The following is a 12,933-nucleotide window of genomic DNA, read 5'->3' as shown; positions in this document are numbered from 1 at the left end:
GGTCACGCATACCGATCCTCGGCTGCTGCATGTGACATATTCACACGAGCTGCGACAGACGGCTAACCTGCTCTGAGAGAAAACCTCACTGAAGGCAAGCCTTCAATCATATTCGTTGAGAAAAAAAGGGCTTGCAGACTGAATTGGGTGTATGCAAATTGTAAGAGTAGACATGTGTCTGGAATACAGTTTGCAGGTAAGACAGAAAGTAGCTGTGCACCTTTATCCTGAAGTTTTACAGTGAAATATACTGAACTTTTTTTTCACCTATACAATCAAAGTTTCTTGCACCGAAGGACTTTTCTTGCTGACCTCGAACATACCAATTCAGAATTTCATTTATCATGACAGACCAATTTCCTCAGTGTTTAAGAGGCGTTGATGTGTCAAATGTTAATTTTACTTATGGCTTTGATGTCATAATTTCTGAATGGCCTGTTTTTCAATTTAGTTTCCATTAACCCTCAGAGCCCGACGGCATCGCCCACGACGTCACACGGCACCTCCGATAAATATCTATATTATTTCATGAAACTTTTATCGATTTTCTTACCGTTTTTTCCAGCAGAAAGCTAACGAGCTAGCCATCACGGGGGTGTCTTTGGTGTCTTTGTAGCCTTTACAGAAGGTTTTCTATCCAGCCTGGAACATGTGCATCTTTTTGGAGTTGTTCAGCAATAAATCAAAACGCTTACATCCAAGATATATCCACTTGATGTCCATAATTTATACATTTTCCGTCATTTTTGCCGCTAGCGCGATGCTAGCTGCCATTTTGGATGAGGGTTTGACCAATGACAGGCTGATCCGTCATCCACGTTGGTGTGCGTCATTACGCATTACCACAGCTCTGTTATTGTGGAGAGAGAGAGGCGCACGGCTAGTGTTGAGGAGATAGAGAGAGAGACGCGCTGCAGTTTTGTGGAGAAAGTTTGAGGAAAAAGTTTGAGAAGAAAGTTTGTGGAGAAGTTCCTGATAGGAACTGTTTTGAGGCTTGGCACCAGTAAATATCCAAAATCCAAAGAGGCCAAAAGCGCCTGGACTTTTTTTGGAAAAATGTAAATAGTTTTGGTTCTGTATAAGTTATCATGTTTATTCCTGAGTTCCAGGACTCCAAAGACTTGAACAAACGTTTTCCAGAGGAAATATGCTTAGCTTTTATTTATTTGTGTGTGTTTTCAATAAATATTTGAGTGATTCAATTTCCGTTTTATGTTTTCATTTGTCTTTATGGTCCCCTAAACTTATTTTACATTCAGGTGACATCAATGCAACACAAAAATACTGACAGTGCTACTTGTCTTGAAAAAAAAAAGGTGTGTCAATTGTCTGTGCTCAACAGGGTTGATGTTTTACAAGCTTTTTTAGTAAATAACACCAGGCGGAAAATTAATTGTAAAAATACCCTTAGGTCTTAAAGGGTTAACATATGGGTGGACTGGGAAGGGTGTTTTCCTTTACAAACTATGTCTACATTGTTGATCAAATTCTAGTATTTCGATTTCTTGTATTTTTTACTTCTGTTGCAGACTTTTTAGATTTACTGTATATATCGAAAAATTATTTTGCTGGTGAAAGTGGGTGTCATATAACAGATTGGAGCCAGACCTGAACAGGGATTGCACACATACCTTCATGAAAGACTGCTTGTCCTCCCATTTGAGGGGCCATTTTGTTGGGGATGTTGAGGGTCACTTATCAGATCATCTCAATATATCCAGAACCAATGCCAACAGGAGCCTATAATTATGCCTAATTAGCTATTTGGCTATTGGTTAGCACTATTTTACAGTCCAGGTGGTCAAATTAAAGGAAAATTGTTTAAATGGCAGAGCCAAGTTATTACATTTTAACAAAATATAAATTTTTTTGGGATTGGAATAAAATCTACAGATGATTTGTTCACAAGATTAGGGTTAAACTGCAAACAGACGTTTAAAATGTTGAAAATCATACACGTGCCGACACTTTGAGACATGCACTTTGTTTTTAGGAGACATATGACAAATAAAAGCAATGTGTTCTAACATCAATTCAAAATATCAAACTTGTTTGACATCCTCAGACTGGGTGCAAGCATAATCTGAAGCTAAAGTCTGTGGCCATCATACACAAAAGTCGTTTATACACTATAGTGTATTCCAGCCTTAAAAGCCATGTTCACACCAAGAAAGTTAACGCCACCAATAAATATAATGCAATATAGTGACATTCATAATATAATGTTTATTATAAATATCACCTGCTTTAAATGCTCAAGCTCTTGATGGACTCTAAATCGCTGTGAATAGTTTTATCGTTCCTCAACTGGAAAACTTATTCAAAGAGCCAACCCTCAAGTCTTTATCATATTCTGGTCTCTAGATATGGCTAAGGTCAACCAGATCTCACGGGAAAAACTAACAAATGTAACAAAGTGGATATTTTCCATGTATTCGTACAAAGTAAATTATATGAAAACATATGATTTTTATAAAAAACAAAAAGTAGCATTAAGGTCCACCCCTACACACCGACACTTGTTGTACAAAAACGTATGAATGGGATTGTGCGAATTCATACAAAATAGCCACCAATTCGTCAAAATGTGAAATAGTTATTGCCATGAGATTATGTTAAAAGTTCCCTCCTTCAACGCAAGTCCTTGTAGTTTTTCATCCACCAGTCAAAAATAATTAGTCCAATCACAATCAGAAAGCATTAGTTCATCGTTTCTAAACAAACCACATGATCTGAGGAATTATTCATGTCTGTATGAAAAACATACCTTCATACCATAAAAATTGTTTTTACACTACTATTAAACAGTTATTTTAGCTATTGTTTTCTGTGTGAACGGGCCTTAGCAGTTCTCCTTTGAAATACTTTATTCATGAAGAGCGGTTCATCACACACTGGTACTGAAGTACTGACAACAGAGAGAACACAATAAAAGTATATCTGGACATTGTTGTGACGGATAAGACAAACAGCTGTTGTTTTGTCAAGCTTTGTTCATCCAGACTGTGTGATGAATCATAGATCCCAGTGACAGTCATAAACCTCTTAAAATCAGGTTTTCATAAAATCACTAGGACACTGCATTCATCTTGTGGCCCGCTGATACACTTACTTTTATGACATAACACACTTCATCTAAGTCACACACCCTATTGAACGGATAAAGAGAGAGGAGTCTGAGAAAGATGAATGTAGGTCCCAGATCCCTGTATTAGGCCCCTATCAAAGCTACGGTGGGTCAGGGGAAATATGTGGGTCAAAAAATATAGCATTTTCAACTACGCAAGCAAGAATAACGATAAAATAGACCCTAAAATTTAATTGGACAAAAGTCTTCTGAGGACAGAGCCATTTTGTCCTCGCAAACTTTGACAAAAATGTAAGCTGGCCAACTTTGCTTAAATTTATACCTTCTGTCATAAAGGCCAGTCAGAATTATGCCAGAGAGAGCGAGAGAGTATGCCCAGTGGAATAATTTATGAAGGAACCTAATCAGAAAAGGACCCAACGGATCCTGTTCACACACTACTGCGGCACATTACATACAAATAACTCTTATAAAACCAGATTTTTACATGAGATTGTGTTATAAGGTCCTTCCTCCAACGTAAGTCCTTGCAGTTTTTCATCCACCAGGCAAAAATCATATTACATACATTAGCACATCTCGCCTAAACAAGCCACATGATTTGAGGAATCTTTCATGTCTGTAGGACAAACATACCTTGGCTTTCACCGCAATCCCTTTCTTGCTCATTTAAATGTATTCATTTAGCAGACGCTTTTACAAATGAGCAGTACAATAAAGTGATTCATCCCAGGAAGCATTTTTGCAAGCAATAATAGCCATCCAAACACAGCCCTGACGTCTAGGCTAAAACAAGGCAAGGCACAAGGATAGACTAGTCATTTAGAACATTAACATGTCAAATAAATGAAACCAAACACCTCGTAATCTCTGTTGAGAAAAAGCAGCATATGCTGGTTAGGTATGTTTTGAGTTGGGAGATTTCACTGTTGACTTTGCTTACATGATGGAATTTCATACATCTCGTAAGTTCTTTTGGCAAAACGACATGTAACCAGGTTATTTTGGTTAGAAGTGGGTTACTCATATCCGGACTACATTGGGTCTATAGTTAACCAAGACGATAAAATAATGACTACTGCTTGCTGGGATCCTGCTCATTCTTTTTTCTCATTATATATAATGCAATCATGCAAACATAAACCATACAGAACTTTCACTTTTAATGATCTGCTTGCTGTGTTTTTCAGAAGCAGAGCTGTACTCACTGTAGACCTGGAGATGTCCTCTGAAGGCGGTGCCTCCTCTGGTGTTCTCAGCTTTACACTCATAACTCCCAGAATCCTCTAGCTGGATATTGGGAATCTCGAGAACAGCCTGTGATTTGCGCAGACGGGCTTTTTTCGGGATGTTCCCACTCATCTTTCTCCAGGTGATAGTGGGGACAGGACTGAGAACATAAAAAAGAAGTTCTAAGCAAACGAGTGTCAAAGAGTTCTAAGGTTTGAGAAGAATCACAACATTACAACCTTTGATTTGAAGCAACAAAAAAAAAAGTCAGGAAAAAGGTACAATTTACAATCTGATCTCACAGGAAAATGTAACTATAGCCACGTTTACATGCACACTTTTTTGTCATTCCGATTAAAATCATTCCGATTGAAAGATTCGGAGGACTGTTTACATGAGACGTTATCTAAACCGATTTGGTGTTTACATTTGCTGATGCTTTCAATTGGAATCATTTTGTGACATGCGCACACAGTTTGTCTGCCGCATCAGATTCGTAACGTTGCAAATTATAATAATAGTTCTGTGTTGGTAATTTTTATATTTATTTTTCTGTGGGCGGACATGCAGTAGTTTAACCTTATTTATGTCCTATACAATGGCTATTTCAACAGCTGTGAATGATGAATGCAGACTCAAAATTTATTAAATTAATTTATTTTGAAAAACACAAAATTAACAAAAAAAAATGCACTCAAATTATTAATAAAAACATAGGATATAGGCTATGGTGAAACATGAACGAAAGCCTCCAAGACGTGCCCGCATCATTACTAGTAGGCTAGATACTAAACTCATAAATAACGTTATTTCAGATGATTAAGGAAAAATACCATAATCACAGAGGTAGGCTATAAATATTAACAAAAGTAATTAAAGTAGACCGTGGGTAATGTTACTTAACCAATTTGAAGCAGTTGTTGAACTTTTTTATATATAACTTAGGCTACGAGAAACAGAGAGAAATATCGACACGTCCTCTCCAGCAGCTTGAATGTTCCCCATTGCATATGGCAACTCTCGACGGCCACCAGGGCTTATAGTTTTATAAAAGCTATTTATTGTTTGTTGTAAAGTGTAAGAATCACCTCAGAAAAAAAATATATTCTGTCAGGCGCAGTTGAAGCCTAGGACAAATGCTGTCAAGATGAGATGCTGTAGCCATGCTATGTCTGTGTCATTATTCCAACATTATGTTCATAACTTGTTACGAAATAAAAAAGTTTAATATCTCAGAAAAATGAACTTTCCTCTCTTGTCAACATTAGCCTGGTGTGAGCGTGGCGCGCTGTATATCATGTCACAGAAAGACGTATACTCAAAGTAATCGGATCAGGTCATTTACATGGTGGAATTTTTCATTTGATCGGTTCATGAAAAGGTTTATCCCACCCCTCTCAAACCGATTACAATTTCATTCGGTTTGGCCATTTTTATTCCGATTGAGGTGTTTATATGGAGCATTTTCATTCGGATTGGACTTTTAAACCGATTACAGTGATCCATGTAAACGCACACCTATGTTACGAGGTGGCGATTTCATATGAATTGGTACAATCTGATTTGTACAAAAACATATGACTATTAGAAAAAAGTAAGCATGAAGGTCCACACCAAACCCCACCGCTAAACATACCCATCACTGGGCACAAGTAAATCATACGAAAACATACAAATGTATATGAATGTATATGAGTGATCTGAGTGAATTAATCATTAATTACAAGCATTAAAATAGTATAATTTACATTGTATAAAAGCGTGAATGATTTGATTCATTTACAATACTTTATGGGAGTGGCTGTCACTGCTAAGTCTCAGTGAATTCCAATTTATTGGCAAGGTTTGAAAGGTAACAGCCACCTCTCTGACTGGCAGATGAGTTCTTCAGGAAGTAGAGTATTTCCTTGGCTTTTTGGCATTTACACACTTTTACAGAAGCATAAATCATCACTTAAGGAACCCAACTCCTGCATTTCAATCTATCTGGCAATGCTAGCGGTGCAAAAAGGATCAACTTCATCTTTAAAAAAAAGCTCTTTCTAAAAGCAATTATTTTATCTCTCCCCGAAACGTGTATCTGCGCTAATTTGTAGAGCTGATAACGTGGTCTTTTTGAAAGTACGAACAGGACAATCTGATATGGCAGCACTCTGTAAGTGGCTGTGTACTGGGTAACACAATAAACGTCCAGATAGCTGTGCAGATAAGCAGTATTTGTACACTGCCATCCATCCCTATTTGTGGTTGCAGCGGGCGTGTGATATGACCTCCTAGGTGCGCCGCCCGCACATAGATAACCCGCTCTATCAGACACGATCAGCACTGCTACATAGTGACAGCTCCATTTCACAGCTTTCCAACGATGGAAATGTGACGCCGAGGAAAACCCCAGCGCCGCCATCAATCATCCGCAGGCCCAAAGATAAAACCTTCACATTTCTGAGTTCTTCTGTCCCTCTACATCCGCTTAAATCGTACAAGGACATTTATCCACACAGGATGAAGTTTCTGACCTGTCAGTTTAAATCATGATGAGTCTATGATAAAAGTTGCAGGGTTGTAGAACAAATGTTTTGTTTGCAGTGATTGAATCTTAAAGTGTCACTTTAGAAATCAAATGGATTGGTAGGTGTGGATAATATCAACCCATTCTCAAAATCCGAACCATGGTCAAGTGCCTTCTGCGTCACAACGAAGACGCTAAAGTCACCCCTAGGCGTCACTATATCGACGCGCAGGGTACTCCATTCATTTATGCTGTTTACCCAATGCGTCAGATCAAGACACATTTTATTCTTTGCATTTGTAAAAGCAGACATGATTTTATTAATGTTTTATTAATATTTAAAGGCTACCTTTATATTTTGGAGCAGCTAACCCAACTCCTACCCTAAACCTACCCACTTCTAAACAATATAAAACACGCAACAGGCAAATACAAGTACAGTCACATGTATTTATTGCAAAAACTGACCAAAAACAGTATAAAAGTATTCTCGTGTTGCATTCCAAGGCTTCTGAAGTCACACAATGTCTTCATGTAAAGAACAGAGTTGATCTTAATGTTTTAATCGCTGAAATGATGATCCCGCCGCTCCGTGAACGCGCTCATTCATATCTCATTCAAATAATACACACGACTCTTTAGCATGACGTGTCTGGTCACAAGACACACGAGAGCCAACAACATTTTACAATCAAAGCTGACGTAATGACGCAATTGGTCACGAGACATACGAGAGCCAACCAATGCAATTTCACTATGAAAACTGACGTAACGGGCGGCAATATTTGAAATTGAATTCTGCGGATGGAGAAGCTGATCGCTTTTGGGGATTTCTTTCACACAAATCAATCGCTTGGCCTCGGAACACTTGGAATATTTGTACTTTTTTAATAAATTTTTCATGCAGTTGTATCTGCCTGTTATATCTGTGTTTTATATACCACACAAATGGGTAGGTTTAGGGATGGAATGGGGTCAGGTTACATGTTAAAACGTGTCTAGATAGCGTAAATAAAATTATGCTGGCTGATTAAATTGAGAATCACACTCCAACATGTCATAATGGCAAAATCATAACCCAATATATGATCATCATGACGATAACGTTCCCATGCCTGACGCCAAAGGTTTCTCATTGAAATTAATGGAGCACTCAGCACGTTGATATAGTGACGACTAGGGGTGCGTTTAGCGTCTTTATTGTGACGCAGAAAGCACTTGACCATGCTTCGGATTTTGATGCCTTAGGAGTGAGAACGGGTTGATAATATGATAATATGCTTGATCAAAGCACATCATAAAACAGTTAAGATTGAGAGATATACAAATAAACATTCCTCGAAAGCCTGATGTATCATACTCACTAGGGGTGGCACGGTACATGGAAAAAAACCGAACCGTTCGGTTCGCTTGTGTCGGTTCGGTGTGTGTGTGTCGCACGGTTCGCGTCTGCGCAATGTATCCTCGTGCCCGCATGTTACCTCAGACAGCTGGTGTCCTTTTCGCGCGAAATAAGAGGTTTGTGTGGACATACAGTAAAGTAAAAGTGGAGTGCTGCAGGTCACGTCACATGTAGAAATGAAAGTGGGAGAGATAAGGAAGGCTGCCGGAGTTGGAGGATGCGCTAGCATCGTATAGCAGGGAAGATGCAGTGCGAGAGCGGGTGCTGCGCGACTCGCGAGACAAACACTGCCAGTGTGTGTATGCGCAGCGGGCACGCGCGGCGCGGCACCCGCTCTCGCACTGAACCGCGGCTGGTGTGAGAGAGAGTGTGTCTGGTGTGTGTGTGTGTGTGTGTGTGTGTGTGTGAGTCTGTGGGAGATTGAGTGTGTGTGTGAGTCTGTGGGAGATTGTGTGTGTGTGTGTGTGTGTGTGTCTGTCTGTCTGTGAGAGTGTGAATCTGTGGGACAGGCAAATATAGTCTGTCACATTTTCCAGTGTTCTCCTCCGAGCCCTGTCTGTCTCGTGCTTTGATTTATGAAGGGAAACATATCTGCTGCAAATGCGACCGTGTTCCCCTCTGTCTCATACACACATTCATATAACATGCTGTATATAAGTAGTTCACATGATAAATGTAACTTTTAAAAGTTAAGATATGCTTCTAGTTCTAATAATTTAAACATGCCTTTGAAGTTTGGGCAAAAACTTCTGGCAGTGTTGTGTTTTCGTGTATTTTATGTTATTTTTTCCCAGCGCTGGATGTCATATGGTGATTGTGAAACACACGGGACACTTGGTGAAATGTGTTAATCAGGTCAGCTGAATTAAAGCCACAGTGCATTGTTCTGATCAAAATTGATATGATTAACATGAAAAATGTACGGCAATGTGTCGGACTCGGTTGACAGCCAGTTAGGAAACAACTTGATATAACAATTTTTAATACTGTATCCTAATTGTGGATGATTAAGCCATATATATCATATGCTGAAGTAAATTTCTGGAGTGTTAACGATAAAAAACAACAACAAAAAGAACCGTACAGAACCGAAAACCGTGACCCTAAAACAGTGATACGAACCGAACCGTGGGTTTTGTGAACCGTGCCACCCCTAATACTCACATTACACATTAACATAATATTCACATTAACATGATAAAAAAGTATATATATATTGAAATATTACTATCAATATAGGTTAATCGATATAAGCGTTGGCGCCTCTTGCGGATAGGGCTGGGCAATAAACTCAAGCCCCTTTTCTCTTATATCGAAATCCTCCGCCATTTCTCTTTAAAAATTCCTGTTTTAGACTTTAGTGTTTTAGACTAATTCATGACCGGTGTTTTGTTTTGCTCTATCCTCTGCGCTTCTGCATTTGTCAATGCGCATACGTCAAGGGTTCAAGGGTCAGGGGTTATTCTTTTAGCGCAAGTCGACTTGCGTACTGCTGACCGCTGGAAGCTAGATATTTTAGTCTATAAAGTTTTAAATATGGATATTTTTCTTACATAAATGCGCCACTTCGCTTCAGAAGGCCTTTATTAACCCCCCTGAGCTGTGTGGAGCAGTTATATGATAGATAGATGCACTTTCATGGACTTCAAAGATGACAACCATTCACAGCCATTATAAAGCTTTGAAGATCCAGGACATTTTTAACATAAAGAATAATTTCATGTACACCTGGGATGACTTGAGGGTAAGTAAATCATGGTCTAATTTTCATTTTTGGGTGAACTAACCCTTTAATATTTATTATCTTCCATAGTATGGGGAAAAAAATACAATGGGAGACAATGGGACACATCAACTGTTTGTTTTGGTTACCCATATTCTTTCAAATATTTTTTTTATGTGTGTTTTTAGCAGAAGAAAGAAATTCAAACAGGTTTGGAACAAAGGGGTGAGTAAACTATGATTCATTTTAAGGTAAACTATCCTTTTAACTGCATATACTACTTTGATATATTTTAAAATGTTCAAAATAACAGCATTTATTTGACAAATATTTTTCTTTACCGTCACACTATTGATGCTGACCAATTATTTATAAAACGTACTAACCCCAATCATAGGGCATACAAAAAATATCCAATACATTATTATGAGTAAAAATGGAAGTATATTACAAATCATATTGTTTGCTAACCCTGAATATGTTTTTGAGCAAATCATTTGAATAGATCATTTCAAAACCAAATATCTCACCATTATTTCTTAAGTGGTGTGAGAACTATACAGAAAGGTTATACCTTCAGCAAAATGCCAGCATGCTTGAATGCGGCTCCTCATGTAGCCCCGGTAACATTTTCGGCACCAGACCCATTCACCATTATAAGCTGGCAGTTTGCCTTTGAAAGTGTACGGTACAATGCCGCCTCTGAAAAGCATCCCTGCAGACATTTCGGGCAGACCGCCCGCGCTATTGACAATATACATTCTAGCCTTTTCCCTGCACATAATGCCAAGCCCTTAGTCGCCCTGACTGTTAGGTTGTCATACATACTGAGTAACAGTGTGAGACTATAAGTAATTCTTAGTTCAGTTTAGTTCATTATAAAGAGTGGCATTTTCTTTCATGTTCATACGCTGATAAATATTTTATTTGTGGGTAAGGCGGACAAGACCTAAAGTTCACTGGAGGATTCGCCATCAGCCCTAAATGAGCTGCGGGCGAAGGGAAAGGCCATTGCTGAGATCTCAGTGATTTCTTCATTCGCTGAGCAGGGAGTTAAGAGTCTGTAAAGTTTAATTGAACTAAGAGAGAGAAGCCAACAGGAATACATAGATTAATGTCTAGGTTTAAGTAATGACTTATTATTCTAATGTGGATAATTAATTGTAAACGACATTTCCTCACAAAGGGGTCCTTGAAGGCACTGTAAACAATTACTGGGCCCTTAGAGCAGTTTGGCTTAGAAGGTGTTTGCGCTTGATAGGATTTGCATTTGAATTATTCATTGCAAATAACAAACGCAAACAGAATTACAGCACGATGACACTGGATTATGTATTTAAAATGCAGAAATGCATTCCCTTTATGCAAAACGCCATATCAGTTCTGTTAAGCTACAATCGGAGGATCCCAAAGAAAGTTCTACAGAATGTAATTGAACAATGATGAATAAAAATAAGGCAGAAAATAAATACAACTAGAATGAATGAAATAAAGAAAGAAAAAAGAAAGAATGAATGAACGAATGGATGAAGACCATTTTTTAAAAGTGCTAATGAATCACGTAATTTCTCTTTACATCATAACCGTAAATCATGGAGGGGTGGGGGTCAGGACCCACCCCATCTGAGGGTCCCCCCCCCCCCTGAAAATATCATTAAAAACCACATTGTGTATTGAAAATAATATAATGATATATAGTTAAAATAATTGTTTAAGTAGTAAAACAATACGTGCAAACGGAGCAAAAAAAAAGGGATTTAAGTTTAGAAACATTTTAAGTCCCCCCTCTCTTGCCTCACAGTGGTTTGGTCCACCACGCACCTCACCTACACACACAAGTCCGGTGGAAGAGAGCAAAGTTCTTCAGTAGTTGTGGAACTCCAGGCTGTTAAGGCTATTTTATTCACTTTAAACATCTGACAAAGTGATTATTTTCTCTTTAATACAGACAATGCTGAGTTATTAATAAATTAGCAATTACAAAGAATCAAGATATGAGTCCGATATGTTAGCGATTATCGTTTGGTAGCTTGTTGTAAATCATCCACCACAGCCAACATGGCGATAAGCCTTTGTGTGAACTGAGATTAGGCTAATATTGTAGATCTACCGCTGTGTTGGGTTTTGCTCAATACTATGTGGAATAAGCAAGATAATTGAAAAACTATTTGTGTTGTTGGCCAGATAAAATGATAGAGAAAAGAAAAACGGACGTAAGATTATTTTGCAGTGCACCAAAATGCCACACATATCCTTACAAGTACAATTTTGGCTGTATTATTTGTGTCCCCTTCAGAAATTGCCCTTTAGAAATGTTATGTTTATTACACCCCCCCCCCCCCCCCCCCAAAAAAAAATATATTAGATGAAATGTATGCCCATGCTTTACATGATATATTATTATTATTATTATTATTTTTTATATCTAGCCTTATTGTTTATAAGACCGTCAAAACAGAACAGCAAATAATGGGGAAAGAGAATAATGTGACACATCAAGACAAGAAAGCATAAACAATTTTTTTTAAAATCATTTTATATCTAAGAAACGGACTCCCTTATGTGAAATGTTCTACCTAGTACTATCTTTTTTTCAAATGAAATACCTCTTGGGTTGATATTTTGCTGGGTTTATGTCTGCGTCTATCTCTGCAATATCTAAGTAGTATCTCAATATCTGTTTTATATAATTGCAGAGAAAAAGTTCTACAAAAAAGAACATTTAGGTTAGCCTGTCAGATAGCTGCCTTCATATAGCGCACATATATTTACTTTTAACTAAAAACAAACCCCAAGTTATGCCAGATATGTTTGCTCAGGGATAAAAAAACAGGCTACAGCAATTTATATCTTAAGCATGTATGGGAAAAGCCTCCTCCGTCCATCATTTAGAGGCAATGCGCAGCACTGACTGAAAGTCAGAGTGCTTTTCTGCCTTCGGGCTGTGGGCCAGTACTGGCCACTTTCATTTCTCACAGCGC

General features: G+C 38.2%; 1 protein-coding gene across 1 annotated transcript in view; it reads right to left on the bottom strand.

Annotated features, from left to right (window-relative positions):
• cntn5 (contactin 5) overlaps positions 1-12,933 on the bottom strand; it is a 460,526-nt gene that overhangs the window by 111,619 nt on the left and 335,974 nt on the right. The window contains exon 9 of the mRNA XM_079825767.1: positions 4,297-4,478. Coding sequence (XP_079681893.1) covers positions 4,297-4,478 — 182 coding nt within the window. The remainder of the gene's footprint in view (positions 1-4,296; positions 4,479-12,933) is intronic.

Source organism: Gobio gobio (genome assembly GCF_949357685.1).
Source record: "Gobio gobio genome assembly, chromosome: 9".
NCBI classification, from domain to species: Eukaryota; Metazoa; Chordata; class Actinopteri; order Cypriniformes; family Gobionidae; genus Gobio; species Gobio gobio.
This window is presented reverse-complemented; position numbering and strand designations above follow the sequence as displayed.